The 16,418-nt window shown below is 35.4% G+C and overlaps 2 protein-coding genes across 9 annotated transcripts; both read left to right on the top strand.

Annotated features, from left to right (window-relative positions):
- The first annotated feature begins 340 nt into the window (after window positions 1-340).
- On the top strand, window positions 341-5,720 carry LOC139824981 (transient receptor potential cation channel protein painless-like). Of its 3 annotated transcripts, XM_071797529.1 has the most exons (4): window positions 341-648; window positions 750-836; window positions 1,531-2,643; window positions 2,784-5,720. In XM_071797529.1, the coding sequence occupies exons 2-4, from the start codon at window positions 797-799 to the stop codon at window positions 4,316-4,318; spliced, it is 2,688 nt and encodes an 895-aa protein (XP_071653630.1). In that variant the 5' UTR covers window positions 341-648; window positions 750-796; the 3' UTR covers window positions 4,319-5,720. The 3 variants fall into 3 exon arrangements, with proteins under 3 accessions (XP_071653630.1, XP_071653629.1, XP_071653631.1); XM_071797528.1 differs by having other exon boundaries at window positions 341-836; XM_071797530.1 differs by lacking the exons at window positions 341-648; window positions 750-836 and adding an exon at window positions 963-1,419.
- Window positions 5,721-7,251: 1,531 nt separating this feature from the next.
- LOC139824983 (transient receptor potential cation channel protein painless-like) lies at window positions 7,252-13,905 on the top strand. 6 transcript variants are annotated; one of them, XM_071797533.1, is made up of 5 exons: window positions 7,252-7,628; window positions 8,324-8,404; window positions 8,556-8,655; window positions 9,808-10,920; window positions 11,872-13,905. In XM_071797533.1, the coding sequence occupies exons 4-5, from the start codon at window positions 9,879-9,881 to the stop codon at window positions 13,410-13,412; spliced, it is 2,583 nt and encodes an 860-aa protein (XP_071653634.1). In that variant the 5' UTR covers window positions 7,252-7,628; window positions 8,324-8,404; window positions 8,556-8,655; window positions 9,808-9,878; the 3' UTR covers window positions 13,413-13,905. The 6 variants fall into 6 exon arrangements, with proteins under 6 accessions (XP_071653634.1, XP_071653636.1, XP_071653635.1 ...); XM_071797535.1 differs by having other exon boundaries at window positions 8,324-8,456; XM_071797534.1 differs by lacking the exon at window positions 7,252-7,628 and adding an exon at window positions 8,069-8,222 and having other exon boundaries at window positions 8,565-8,655.
- The last annotated feature ends 2,513 nt before the right edge of the window (window positions 13,906-16,418 follow it).

Here is a 16,418-nt window from a genome sequence, read left to right as displayed (position 1 = left end):
CAGTTATCTTGGTGACGTATTCAAGGTATCGTACGTATATCCCAATATACTGACAAATTGCCGTTAACGCATGTAAAGCAATATTTATTACGAGAAACATCTGTTACAGTAGTTCTCAAGGCAGTTATATCGGAAAAAATCGAAGTATTTACGAATCATTTAAAAACTGTCTAATTAAATAATATTTAATTATTATTATTAATATACGTCGATAGTATCTATTGCTAATGATAATTGTGTTAATTTGTAATGAGTTTTATTAGTGCTGTATATCGATATACAAATTATCTCTCCTTCGATATTTTTCGATATCTATACGAATAAAGTTCAAATATTATATACCTACTGAATTATACTCTCGAACCGCTCAAACGTTATCAATACAAACTGTATCAGTCCTATCACTGGGCTTGTCTGGAGTTATCCTAAGTATAAAATTGTGTACTGTTAATGATACAATCTTACTTCTTTAAGCGAGTATAAGCCAGCCGCTAGGAAAGATCGTATTTCTTATCTGTTCTAAAACAGATGTATATATTTTAATCGCGTTTTTACTCGCACGGGAGTTATTCACGAATGTTTCGACGTGCTTCTTGCCAGTTAGACTATAATGTGACCCTTTTTATTCTAATTTGCTTTATCTAGTCTGTAAGTGAAGTGCTACGAGATTAAAATAATACACATGTGCTAATTGTAATAATTGTGCTTAATATTGCAAAAATAATATATTATCTGTTGTGTCTTTTTAGGGTCGTGCAAAACATGCGCAAGTTTCAAAATTACATGGAAGAATAGGATGATGAAGTACCCTGGAGAACATTACAATAAGATACATGGTAAAGACAAATGCGGAGAAATAGATTAAAGGAGTGGAAGAGAAAATGAGAAGTGGACGAAAAAAATTGTGTAAATGTACAAAAGAACTTAAGTTTGAACTATTTATACGGAAAAGATATAGGATTTGGGAGGATAAAAGGAACAGCTAATACGAAATATGGAAAGGCTGTAGCATAAAAATTGGAGCTGAATAGAAATAAATTAGAGAATTGGAGAGCGTAAAAAAAAAAGAAGGTAAACTGGAAAAAAGAGGGAATTGAAGAGAGAACAAAAATTTAAAAAAAATAAGAAAGAAAGAAGGGATAGGAGGAGGAGAAAAAGAGAAGAAAAGAAGGAGGGAAGGAGAAAGATAGATATATATATCTCTCTCCCTCCCTCATAAACGGAAAGGGTAATCGCAAAGATAGATACGCGTGCAGTTACCTAACTTAAACAGAGATAAAACGAACGAAGAAACGAGCATGCGCTGCGAGACAAGCATGAGTGGCAATTATAAAAGTATTAAAATATGACGTTGCTTGTGCAAATGTGAGGCGTGAATGAGGAAAACGTTGTAGAAATAAATTGAGAGAAAAGCTAATTGTAAGGAGAATAAAATTGTTTTAACTTTTAACAGAATAAATAAATACATTAATATATCTTCATAAAATAATTGATTAATTATTAATATTTTAATTCATGCTTTACTTTTAGATATCAAAATGCATTACGGAGCGATTGAAAGACAGAACTTATTAACCAGCAACAACCTTTCTCCAAACACCATGCGAAATCTTCATAAACTTCTGTTAGGTGCCATAGGACGCAAGGACTTTCAATCTTTCAAACAAATTGTGAATAAAATTTTGGAAAAGCAACCAGCCGTTACAATCGTCAGATATGTCGACCCCATTACCGAAAGCACGTATCTCGATATAGCCAGTAGGGAGGGCCTAACGGAGTTCGTCCAGTTCCTATTGTGCAAAGGAGCAGAAATAAATAGAGTGAACGAAATACATAATTGCGCTCCCATTCATTTCGCCGCTAAAGGCGGGCACATAGATACTTTGGCAATATTATTAGCGCAACGTACAATAGATCTAGATCTGGAGGTGGAACAGCGGACCGCTCTGCACATCGCGGTTGAAAAAAATGACCTGAGATGTGCCGATTTGTTGCTGGAGAAGGGCGCGAGCGCCAGAATACTCAACAATAAGAACCTAACAGCCCTTCACCTGGCGGCAATAAAGGGCCAACGCAACATGGTGAAGATGATGCTGGATAAGTACGCGCACCGTCTGGAAGTGGACAGGTATAAAGATTACAATGGCCAGACGACGCGAGAGGTAATCGAGCAGAAGTTCCCGGAAATGGAAAAGGAGCTGTCGGAAAAATTACCGTTCAAAAACGAAAATTGGGAAGTAAACGCGCAAGACCTCAAATACTACCTAAACGACGGAGATGAGACAAACTTCCTGAAATGTATGAAGGACTTTCAGGGAGAGATTCCTTCTAGAATGGCCGAGAATCTGCTAACGATGTCCGCGCAACATAACTTTCGACAAGCAGTGATGGCAATTCTAAAGAGATTTGGAGGAAAGCACTTGAACGTGAGAAAAGCCGCACGTGCGACCGTTCAGAATGGTCATCATGTTATTCTTGGAGAATTGCTGAGGGTGGAACCCGAGATGGCCAACGATTTGATTCTGATCGTCTGCGCGGAGCTGGGAGTGCCAGGAAAACAAGGAGTCGACGATACGTCGAATCTGCTAAAGTGTCTGGAGTTAATTCTGGAACAAAATAACGTGGATGTCCGTTGCACTGACAGTGAGTATAAAATGTCATAAATAACAGAGAAACAACAGTCTTTTCAACATAAATAGATTATTTCTCAATTTTCGGGACTACTCTTTCTAAAAACTCTACAGATTCGTTCTGATTGTATTCTATAATTTCTAATTTTGAAGAAAAAGGTAACACGCCGCTGCATTACGCGGCCAGAGCAGATAATCGCAAAGCAATGAGTCTGCTTCTCAAACGAGGAAGTTACATCGGACATATGAACAAGTTCAACATACCGCCCCTTATAGACATCCCGGTGTGCACGTTGTCGGACTACTTCGACGACTGCTTGAAGGAGATAAGTGATCAAACGAACGAAGACGTAATCGAGTTCGACTATCGTTGCTTGATGCCGCAGAACGTTTTCGCGCAACAGGACACAACTCACCGGCCGACTCGCGAGATGGAAGTGTTCCTGTACATCGCACGTCACAAAAATCTCAAGCATCTGCTGAAACATCCGTTGCTTTCGTCCTTTCTCTATCTCAAGTGGCTCAAGATACGGCACATCTTGTACGCCAATCTCGTCTTTTATGGGGCTTTCCACATTCTGCTGAATGCCTATATTATCTTGAGCATGACTTATGAAAATTCTCCGAACGATAGCGGAACGCCAATAGCCAGTAATAGTTTCGACATAGCTTTGGGAAATACTCTCCTAATTCGCTGCTATCCGGAGAGTATTCTGCGGACCTGTGTTATTGTATTTTGGTTATTTTTAACCATTCTGGAGATCTTCCAATGCGCCTGCTGTCGTTACCGTTACGTGATGGATTGGGAGAACTGGCTACAGGTCGTGCTAATTATATCCATCTTTATTTTGTTGTGTGGTGCAGGATTATGGAGTGGCGTCGTTGTAATCATATTGTCCGCCGTGCAGATGATAACTCTGATCACCCAACATCCGAAAATGTCCGCCAACTTTGAAATGTTTTGGACAGTTTCTCTCGATTACGTGTGTTTGCTGTTTCCATATATGTTCCTCATTGCCGCGTTTGCTCTGGCTTTCCATATACTTTTCAAGAACAGCATAAATTTTTCCGATCCCGGACAATCGTTCTTCAAAACTATCATCATGATCACCGGCGAATTCAATTCTAACGATATTTCGTTTGTCTCATATCCCATCTGCAGCCACATTGTGTTCGTGCTGTTTGTCTTTCTCATCGCCATTGTATTGCTTAATCTGCTTAACGGTCTAGCAGTCAGTGATATCAATGAAATCTTGTCTCGAGCTGAACTGATCGGACTCATCTCCCGAGTACGCCTAATCATCTATCTTGAAGACATAGCATTCGGCGAACCGTTAAATTGGTTTAGCCACAGAAAAATGCGTTTTTTACGATGGAATCCTTTCAGCTTCTTTATCAACAGAATTCTTTTATTTCCGTATTATTTAAAAAACGGTAAGATTACCGTCGTGTGTGACGATATGGACATTCACGACGACAGATATTACGTTCATAACAATTCGATAAATCGTGATGAGCATTGGCCTATTATGGAAATGGATCCTGATATAATTCAACAAGCTAAACGTATTATTTCTGATAAAAATCAACTGTCAGATCATGAAAAGATAATGATTGCTTTGAATAAGCAACAAGAAAAGTTAATCGCAATGGAGAACGCTTTGAAAAATCACAATTTTATAATTTAATTCTACAAGAAATTTTTTATAACATTGTTCTCTCCGATGCATATAACTCGTATATAACTTTATATAAATTTTATAAAATAAAATTTATTATATATGTATACAACGTAATTTTATTATAAGTGTTGATTTAATTACAAATGTTAAATTCCGTTAACTTTCATACAATTCCAATCGTATAAATGTGTTTCCTATATGTGTTTATAATAACTTTCTTTTTTTATTTTCTGTACTGTAATTATATATTTTATTATTATAGTTATATATTTGGCATTTAAATGCCTGCGATGTAATCCTTTCACCTTCTTCACCAGAAGAATATTTTTTTTTTCGAATGATACAGAAGACGGCATTATTCACTTCATGTATGACCGCAACAATATGTATTACATGCAGCAGAAATTCGGTGCTTTTAAAATAGATCCAAATATAATAAAAAATATTAAACAAATGACCTCTTAAATAAAAATCAAATGTCAAGCAAGAGAAGCATGATGATCACGTTGAAGAAGCTACAAGAAGAATTGACGGTGATCGAAGACACTTTAAATAATGTTCAAGTTTAAAACTTGACTTTATAAGATAATGTTGTTATACATTTCACCTACAAACATAACCCACTTCTGTACAACTACATTCTTGATGGTTTACTACTCTCAACAAAGCATAACGCTCGTGATCTCGGAGTTTTATTTTGCGCCGACTTATTTTATTTAACAATCACATTCAATTTATTGTCTCATCTGCGTATGAAACACTTGGCTTCATCCTCCGCTGGGGAAAGTATTTTGTAATTGTCTCAACTTTAAAACTATTATATTACTCTTTAGTTCGCCCAAAATTGGAGTATTGCTCCACTGTTTGGTCTCCCTATCATAAATGCCATATTGAAAGGATCGATCACATAAAGCATAAATTCTTACGCAATCCTATGGCTATTACCTGTCATGACTACTATCCCATATCAAAAAGACTAAATTATATTACTTTAGAGAACAGGAGATTAATTTTTGACCTAACATTAATCTCTTTAAAATATTAAACACTTTATCGATAGCCCTGACCTATTAAAAAACATTTATTTAAATATCCCAATCAGGGACCTGAGACAGTCTCCCATCTTTTATATTGAATATCAGAATATCACCGTACTTTATATGGCGTAAATTCCTGTTTGAATAGAATGATCATCTCGGCAAATAATTATACTAACGTAGTTGATTTATTTGGTGGCAATGTGTCTACATTTAAACGGAAACTCATTTGTTTATTTTCATAATATAAATTATTGTCTTTGATCGTACTTTTTACATCTATTTTAATTAATTTTATAAACTGCATAAGTATCTCTCGTTTGTATATACTAAAGGGTTTTTCCCGTAAATAAAGATTATTATTATAATAATTTTTTTTTATTGATAGCTTATTGTAAATTTTACATCCATCTCTTTCTGATTCCTTCTTTCTTCCGTTTTTCATGTTATACGGTTAATGATTATAAAATCTTACCTTTTGTAATATCTTACATGATCATATTACTTTTACCTTCCTTTTAACTTCCTTTGGCGATCGAAGGATGCCATGTCACATCCAAAGTGTACACAGAGGCTCTCGCTATGACCCATAACTGCATCTTTTGTATTTTTCGTTATTTTTAACTTTTTCTCATTCTAAATTTGTTATTTTGGTCCATTTATTATCTTTTTATATATTTCTAAAGAATATCCCACAATTTATATACATACAACTGTTATTATTATAAATAAAATTGTTACAGCCATGTGATATTAGATTTTTATGACAAAATTAAAAAATTTGTATATCTACATATGCATACAAAAAAGGCCAAATAAAGTGTTAAAACTAAATAACTATAGAACGGATCAATTAATTGTAAATGTCTTATTAGCCAATTTTGTCGACTGGAAATGAGCTATTACGCGAGCTAAATTTTATTTTCCAGGAACCCCTTCCCCTCTGAAAGGCAGTAAAGATAAACTTTATTTTTTTTAATAGCATTCCATCAAAATTTCAACGTGAGTCGATTTTACGCGAAAAAATAAATAATTTTTACTTAACAATTTTTTTTCTAAAATTGTGATATTAAAAGTTACTATTTAGTCTTAGTCAAAGTAACCACCTTTGAATGGAAGTGGGACAAAAAATTATAGAATTAAAATTTTTGATTTTATTTTAATATGTGATAAGTTTAATATGTTTAATAAGTAGGTATAGCTCTTCTCAGTGACCATTTCGAACGAAATTGATCGAAATGCAGAGCGGTATTTGCTCGAAACACTAGTAAGAAATACTAGCAACATAAGAATATAAACAGAATAGAATCAAGAATAATATAACAATTAAACCGCACATCTTTCTTTAATTTGCGGAATATAATTACGTTCATCAACGAAACAAAGTTTTAACCATGTCAAATCAAGCCGACGTGGTAGCGTCGCGTCGCTCACAATAAGTACACAAAACTCGAGTTTCATCATAGAAAACCTCTCTTTTTTTTTTTTAAATAAACCGCACCGAGCGATACATACTATATATGATCATTGCTATAAATAAGTTATTTTTCTTTCCTCTTCCTATCAATTTCATCACTTATCATTCCAGGTAAAGAGCCTCTAGTCGATAGACTAATGTAGGTAAGGGAAGTCGGCAAATTGGATCCGTAATTTCGGAATAAGGATTGGCTCTGAGGAGCGGGGCGTGTCGGGCTTGGTCGGGAAGCGGGTTTGGCCCGGTCTACAATGAGTCGTATGTCGGAGTCGGATGTCGGAACGTAGCCGATGGTCCAATGAGGAAAATTTGTTTCCGAAAAAGAAATTCTCTCATTGGACCATCGGCTACGTTGCGACATCCGACTCCGACATACGACTCATTGTAGACCGGGCCTTTGGCTGACGTGCCGGGCCTGGGCGAGGTGAACCGATCGGCGTTCTCGCGCCGGTCCCGGGTATCCGAGCTCGGTCCCGTGCCTTGGCCTCCAGCGGATCTTCCTTGCTGCGAGGCTTCCGTGGCGGCGCGAGCCGTCGTGGTCGTCCTCTTCGGCCGCCATTCAACGCTCAGCTCAGAACTGGCACGGACTAGGGGAATCCGACTGTCTAATTAAAACAAACATTGCGATGGCCCTCGCAGGTGTTGACGCAATGCGATTTGCAAACCTTTTACAGACGTTCTCTGATCAATTTTATATTTTACTGACCTAGGTAACACGCCGTTGTATTACGCAAGTTAGGCAAACTGTCACGAAGTGGTGGCTTTATTGCTCGGGCAAGACAGTTATCTTGGTGATGTATTCAAGGTATCGTACGTACATCCCAATATACTGGCGAATTGCCGTTAACGAATTGCATGTAAAGCAATATTTATTACGAGAAACATCTGTTCCAGTAGTTCTCAAGACAGTTATATCGGAAAAAATCGTAGTATTAATTACAAACTATTTAAAAACTGTTTAATTAAATAATATTTAATCATTATTATTAATATACATTGATAGTATCTATTGTTAATGAGTAATGATAATTGTATTAATTGGTAATGAGTTTTATTAGTGCTGTATATCGATATACAAATTATCTCTTTTTCGATATTTTTCGATATCTACGAATAAAGGAATAATTAAGTTCAAATATTATATACTGAATTATACTCTCGAACCGCTCGAACGTTATCAATACAAACTGTATCAGTCGCTTCCGTGTGCGGTCGCACTATCACTGCCATGGGCTTGTCCGGAGTTATTCCAAGTATAAAATTGTGTGTACTGCAAACCAGATATATATATTTTAATCGCGTTCTTACTCGCACGGGAGTTATTCACGAATATTTCGACTTGCTTCTTGCCAGTTGGACTATATTGTGATCCTTTATTCTAATTTGCTTTATCTAGACTGTAAGTGAAGTGCTACGAGACTGAAATAATACACATGTGCTAATTGTAATAATTGTGCTTAATATTGCAAAAATAATATATTATCTGTTGTGTCTTTTTAGGGTCGTGCAAAACATGCGCAAGTTTCAAAATTACATTGGTAGGATGATGGAAGTACCCTGGAGAACATTACAGGATACATGGTAAAGACAAATGCAGAGAAATAAATTAAAGGAGTGGAAGGGAAAATGAGAGGTGGCCATAGAAATCCTAACTTGCTTTTGAATTTCTATGACCACCTCTCATTTTCCCTTCCACTCCTTTAATTTATTTCTCTGCATTTGTCTTTACCAGAATAAGAAGGAGCAAGGGTTTGTCAAAATAGAACTTGAAGAGAAGGAAATTTTCGAAAGAGAGAGGAAGAGATTGATTCGGAGGAAGGAGAAATAAGTCGGTAAACAATTTTTTATATAAAAACATACATATAAATATATATAAAATTATATATAAAATTATATATAAAATATGTCTATATGTGTATTCCTTTTCTTGCATAATCTCTATTCCTATGTACAGAACAAATAATGAGAAAAATTCGAGAATTGTTTTTTGTAAGGTAGAAATTATACAAAAGAAAGAAAACATATGGATATATTTTATACATAATTATATATATATTATATATATATTTTTTTATAAAAAATATTTAATCGAGAATGGATGGCAGGAGAAATAGATAAAACTTGATTTGTGAAAAATTAGTATAGAGGGAAAAAGAAATTTAAAAGAAACAAAAAAGTAAGGAAAGATAATAAGAAAAGATAAATCGTTTAAAATATATAATAGATGATACGGGAGAAAAAGAATATCGGAATATCTAAAAAATCGAATAGATAGGTAGTAGATGAAGAAGGGCTAAATTCGGATTTCAAAGTGCTATGAAAGGGAAAACATTAGGAGAAAGAAAAAAAAGATATTGTGTTAAATGTACGGAAAAACTTTAAGTTTGACTATATTATACGGAAAAGATACAGGGTTTGGGAGGATATAGAAGGAACAGCTAATACGAAATATGCAAATGCTGTAGCATAGAACTGAATAGAAATAAACTAGAGAATTGGAGAGAGTAACAGAAAAAGAGAAGGTAAACTGGAAAAAAGAGAGAATTAAAGAAAGAACAAAAATTAAAAAGGAATAAGAAAGAAAGAAGGGAAAGGAGAAGGAGAAGGAGGAGGAGAGAGAGGAAAAAAGAAGGAGGGAGGGAGAGAGATAGATATATCTAGATATATCTAGAAACGCAAAGGGTAATCGCAAAGATAGATACGCGTGCAGTTACCTAACTTAAACGGAGATGAAACGAACGAAGAAACGAGCACGCTGTGAGACAAGCATGAGTGGCAATTATAGAAGTATTAAAATATGATGTTGCGTGTGTAAATGTGAGGCGTGAATGAGGAAAACGTTGTAGAAATAAGTTGAGAGAAAAGCTAATTGTAAGGAGAATAAAATTGTTTTAACTTTTAACAGAATAAATAAATACATTATTATATCACTTCATAAAATAATTGATTAATTGTTAATATTCTAATTCATGCTTCACTTTTAGATATCAAAATACATTACGGAGCGATTGAAAGGCAGAACTTATTAATCAGCAACAACCTTCCTCCAAACACCATGCAAAATCTTCATAAGCTTCTGTTAGGCGCCATAGGACGCAAGGACTTTCAATCTTTCGAACAGATTGTGAAGAAAATGTTGGAAAAGGAACCAGCCGTTACAATCGTCAGATATGTCGACCCCATCACCGAAAACACGTATCTCGATATAGCCAGTAGGGAGGGCCTAACGGAGTTTGTCCAGTTCTTATTATGCAAAGGAGCAGAAATAAATAGAGTGAACGAGATACATAATTGCGCTCCCATTCATTTCGCTGCTAAAGGCGGACACATAGATACTTTGGCAATATTATTAGCGCAACACACTATAGATCTAGATCTGGAGGTGGAACAGCGGACCGCTCTGCACATCGCGGTTGAAAAAAATGACCTGAGATGTGCCGATCTGTTGCTGGAGAAGGGCGCGAGCGCCAGAATACTCAACAATAAGAACCTAACAGCCCTTCACCTGGCGGCAATAAAGGGCCAACGCAACATGGTGAAGATGATGCTGGATAAGTACGCACACTGTCTGGAAGTGGACAGGTATAAAGATTACAATGACCAGACGACGCGAGAGGTAATCAAGCAAAAGTTCCCGGAAATGGAAGAGGAACTGTCGGAAAAATTACCGTTCAAAAACGAAAATTGGGAAGTAAACGCGCAAGATCTCAAATACTATCTAAACGACGGAGACGAGACAAACTTCCTGAAATGTATGAAGGACTTCCAGGGAGAGATTCCTCTTTGGATGGCCGAGAATCTGCTAACGATGTCCGCGCAACATACCTTTCAACAAGCAGTGACGGCAATTTTAAAGAGATTTGGAGGAAAGGACTTGAACGTGATAAAAGCCGCACGTGTGGCCGCTCAGAATGGTCATCATGTTATTCTTGGGGAATTGCTGAAGGTGGAACCCGAGATGGCCAACAATTTGATTCTGATCGTCTGCGCGGAGCTGGGAGTGCCAGGAAAACAAGGAGTCGACAATACGTCGAATCTGCTAAAGTGTCTGGAATTAATTCTGGAACAGAATAACGTGGATGTCCGTTGCACTGACAGTGAGTATGAAATGTCATAAATAACAGAAACAATAGTCTTTTCAACATAAATATATTATTTCTCAATTTTTTCGAGACTACTCTGTCTAAAAACTCTATATTACAGATTCGTTCTGATTGTATTCTATAATACCTATGTGAACCTGGCACCCGACTTTCGAAAAATTAATTTTTTTACGGAAAACGTTAGCATTTCGTTTGTAGTTGTTTGTAGTAACAAAAATTTCGTTTGTAGTTCAATACATTAAAAATTATAAACAGTTAAAAAATGACTCGCACCCCACTTTGAGATATCTCAAATCCGCTTGTGCCATCTTCTTCAGAATCGTTTGCAGTTGTTTGTAGTGCTTTTCTTTTTGTTTGTAGTTGCATTGTTCGAAAGATATGATATTTTTGCAATAAATAAAAAGTTTGATTTTGCCAATTTTTTAATTATCTTAAAACTGATTGCGGGAATTGATGTGGAATCGTTTCTAGTTGATTGTAGTGATTTTCCTTTTGTTTGTAGTTGCACCGTTCACAAGACACGATTATTTAAACAATTGCAAAAAAACGGAACTTCGATTTTGAAATTAATGTTGAGACGAACAACTACAAACGATTCTGAAGAAGATGGCGCAACCGGATTTGAGATATTTCGACAAATGACAAAGTTAGGTCTTATTTATTTTTTTAAATTGTTGTAACTTTTAAACGGTTCAACTACAAACGAAAAAAAAAACACTACAAACAACTACAAACAATTCTGAAGAAGATGGCGCAAGCGAATTTGAGATATTTCAAAGTGGGGTGCGAGTCATTTTTTAAATGTTTATAATTTTTAATGTATTGAACTACAAACGAAATTTTTGTTACTACAAACGAAATGCTAACGTTTTCCGTAAAAAAAATTAATTTTTCGAAAGTCGGGTGCCAGGTTCACATAGGTTTCTATAATTTCTAATTTTGAAGATAAAGGTAACACGCCGCTGCATTACGCGGCCAGAGCAGATAATCGCAAAGCAATGAGTTTGCTTCTCAAACGAGGAAGTTACATCGGACATATAAACAAGTTCAACATACCGCCCATTATAGACATCCCGGTGGGCACGTTATCGGACTACTTCGACGACTGCTTGAAGGAGATAAGGGCTCAAACGAACGAAGACGTAATCGAGTTCGACTATCGTTGCTTGATGCCGCAGAACATTTTCGCGGAACAGAATACAACTCACCGGCCGACTCGCGAGATGGAAGTGTTTTTATACATCGCACGTCACAAAAATCTCAAGCACCTGCTGAAACATCCGTTGCTTTCGTCCTTTCTCTATCTCAAGTGGTTCAAGATACGGCACATCTTGTACTCCAATCTTCTCTTTTATGTGACATTCTACATTCTGCTGAATGCCTATATCCTGAGCATGACTTATGGAAGTTCTCCGAACGATAGCGGAACGCCAATAGCCAATAATAGTTTTGACATAGCTTTGGGAAATACTCTCCTAATTCGCTGCTATCCGGACAGTTTTCTGTGGACCTGTGTTTTGGTATTTTGGTTACTTTTCACCATTCGGGAGTTCTTCCAATGGGCCTGCTGTCGTTGCCGTTACATGTTGGATTGGAAGAACTGGCCACAGATTGTGCTGCTTATATTTACCCCCATTTTGTTGTTTGGTGCAGGATTATGGAGTGGCGTCGTTGTAATCATATTGTCCGCCGTGCAGATGATAACTCTGATCTCCCAACATCCGAAAATGTCCGCCAGCTTTGAAATGTTTTGTACAGTTTCTCTCGATTACGTGTGTTTACTGTTTCCATATATGTTCCTCATTGCCGCGTTTGCCCTGGCTTTCCATATACTTTTCAAGAACAGCAAGAATTTCTCCGATCCCAGACAATCGTTCTTCCAAACTATCATCATGATCACTGGCGAATTCAATTCTAACGATATTTCGTTTGTCTCATATCCCATTTGCAGCCACATTGTGTTTGTGCTGTTTGTCTTCCTCATCGCCATTGTATTAATTAATCTGCTTAACGGTCTAGCAGTCAGTGATACCAATGAAATCTTGTCTAGAGCTGAACTGATCGGACTCATCTCCCGAGTACGCCTAATCATCTATCTTGAAGACATAGCATTCGGCGAACCGTTCAGTTGGCTCAATTGGTTCTGCCGCAAAAAAACGCGTTTTTTACGATGGAATCCTTTAAGCTTCTTCATCAACAGAATTCTTTTATTTCCGTATTATTTAAAAAACGGTAAGATTACCGTCGTGTGTGACGATCTGGACATTCACGACGACAGATATTACGTTCGTAACAATTCGATAAATCGTGATGAGCATTGGCCTATTATGGAAATGGATCCTGATATAATTCAACAAGCTAAACGTATTATTTCTGATAAAAATCAACTGTCAGATCATGAAAAGATGATGATTGTTTTGAATAAGCAACAAGAAAAGTTAATCGCAATGGAGAACGCTTTGAAAAATCACATTTTTATAATTTAATTCTACAAGAAATTTTTTATAACATTGTTCTCTCCGATGCATATAACTCGTATATAACTTTATATAAATCTTATAAAATAAAATTTATTATATATGCATACAACGTAATTTTATTATAAGTGTTGATTTGATTACAAATGTTAAATTTCGTTAACTTTCATATAATTCCAATCGTATAAATGTGTTTCCTATATGTGTTTATAATAACTTCTTTTTATTATTTTCTGTACTATAATTATATATTTCATTATTATAGTTATATATTTGACGTTTAGAATTTTTATTTGTAATTTTTGTGAAATTTTATTATCTTTAGATTTAAATGTAATTTTGTTGACTAAAAAGATAACTGTGTTTTTTAACGAAATTTATATTATTTCTGTTGTGTGTGTGTATATATGTATATGTGTATCTGTGTTGTAGGAGACTAAATTATTGTAGATAATGTATTATCAATTGTCAAACTGTATTATTAAAGACTGTGTGTCATATATTTTGCCAAGCGAATATCATCTCTCTCTTTCAATTTTATTGAGTGCTGCATTTCTTTTTATTTTATTCATATACGTTGGATTTGATGCATCTCACAGTTCTGGTAAATATTCGTATGTTCAATAAAATTACGCAATTTATTGCTATCTGGCTGCTCGAAATCTTCGTCGCAAGGCATAAAAGCTCCTTCAGCTTGCCCAATAGCTGTTATATTGATTGAAATAATGATGCGCAACTTCACACTATCAGTAATACTTACAGTACTACCAATACTGATGCTCAAATATCAAAATATTCGAATCTTTTTCATTACCTCTGTTCATTCCAGCATTCTTGCCCACACACGATCAATAATACTATCAGTATTTTTTAGTACTGACAGTATTACTGTGTGATCGTGTACGGTTCCCTTTAAAACGTAGTCTCTTTAGAAGCTAGAATTGTACAATTACATTATTAAATTGATAATCAATTTAATAATACCGATACTAACATGTATCTCTAGAACCGCTAAAAAAATATCAGTAATATCTAAATTGCCAAAAATATCATTAATATCTAAATGCAGATAATGACAGACAATAGCATACTTAAATTCCTTAAGCATTAATATAGCAGTCATTTTTCAAAGTTCGCAAAAGTGCGTATCATAATTCTCGTTACTTCTTATCGGAACATGTCCTTGTGACAATTCTAGGAATATTTCGAGGGTTTCGATAAAGTGAAGTGGTTTTTCTGCTGTTATTTTTATTCAATCACGTTTAGATAATGTAATACTATCTATTATACACTATATCTAACATTTTATCTAATATTTTTTAGATCTCTCTCTCTCTCTCTCTCTCTCTCTCTCATCACGAATATCTGACAAAAATTAAATAAATTATATTCTTATATTTTACATCTTGAAATATTTTTCATTAGTTCTTGTACGTTCATCTAGCGTATCCGCAAGTGTTTCGGCAGATCATTTTCAAATTGCAACATATCTAAAAACCGTATGCAATAATTTGATAATTGTACTTAAAAGTGAATAGTAAAGATAATACATTGATTACCTGGAGTATTATTGAATAACAATTAAAGTGATTTAAATCGACCGTGACTGGCAATATATAACGTCTTTTCGATATGAACATTGAAAAACTGTGAGCCAACTTGGTTTGTCGGATTCACACAGCACTTTTTTCGGATCAATCATCGAGACATTATTAATTTTGACCATGGTTTGGGTCAGTTGATGTAATTTCTAAATTAAATAGTTTTTAAATTTTATTGCGAAAAATATTACCCCAGCCAGGGTTTGAACCTGGAACCTCCCGTATACCGTGCGGGTGTCTTGCCAATTCGACCACTGAGGCTGTAGTAATATTTATCGCAATAACAACTATAAGATGGAGCACCGATTTCTAGGTCGACGGTGTATAATAAACAGAATAATAAATTTCTTTCGCCAGTATATAGAATAACAATTAAAGTGATTTAAATCGACCGTGACTGGCAATATATAACGTCTTTTCGATATGAACATTGAAAAACTGTGAGCCAACTTGGTTTGTCGGATTCACACAGCACTTTTTCGGATTAATCATCGAGACATTATTAATTTTGACCATGGTTTTGGTCAGTTGATGTAATTTCTAAATTAAATAGTTTTTAAATTTTATTGCGAAAAATATTACCCCAGCCAGGGTTTGAACCTGGAACCTCCCGTATACCGTGCGGGTGTCTTGCCAATTCGACCACTGAGGCTGTAGTAATATTTATCGCAATAACAACTATAAGATGGAGCACCGATTTCTAGGTCGACGGTGTATAATAAACAGAATAATAAATTTCTTTCGCCAGTATATAGAATAACAATTAAGTAATTTAAATCGACCGTGACTGGCAATATATAACGTCTTTTCGATATGAACATTGAAAAAACCACCAAAAACCATGGTCAAAATTAATAATGTCTCGATGATTGATCCGGAAAAAAGTGCTGTGTGAATCCGACAAACCAAGTTGGCTCACAGTTTTTCAATGTTCATATCGAAAAGACGTTATATATTGCCAGTCACGGTCGATTTAAATCACTTTAATTGTTATTCTATATACTGGCGAAAGAAATTTATTATTCTGTTTATTATACACCGTCGACCTAAGAATCGGTGCTCCATCTTATAGTTGTTATTGCGATAAATATTACTACAGCCTCAGTGGTCGAATTGGCAAGACACCCGCACGGTATACGGGAGGTTCCAGGTTCAAACCCTGGCTGGGGTAATATTTTTCGCAATAAAATTTAAAAACTATTTAATTTAGAAATTACATCAACTGACCAAAACCATGGTCAAAATTAATAATGTCTCGATGATTGATCCGAAAAAGTGCTGTGTGAATCCGACAAACCAAGTTGGCTCACAGTTTTTCAATGTTCATATCGAAAAGACGTTATATATTGCCAGTCACGGTCGATTTAAATCACTTTAATTGTTATTCTATATACTGGCGAAAGAAATTTATTAT

This window comes from Temnothorax longispinosus, unplaced genomic scaffold (genome assembly GCF_030848805.1).
Source record: "Temnothorax longispinosus isolate EJ_2023e unplaced genomic scaffold, Tlon_JGU_v1 HiC_scaffold_74, whole genome shotgun sequence".
Taxonomy (NCBI): Eukaryota; Metazoa; Arthropoda; class Insecta; order Hymenoptera; family Formicidae; genus Temnothorax; species Temnothorax longispinosus.
This window is presented reverse-complemented; position numbering and strand designations above follow the sequence as displayed.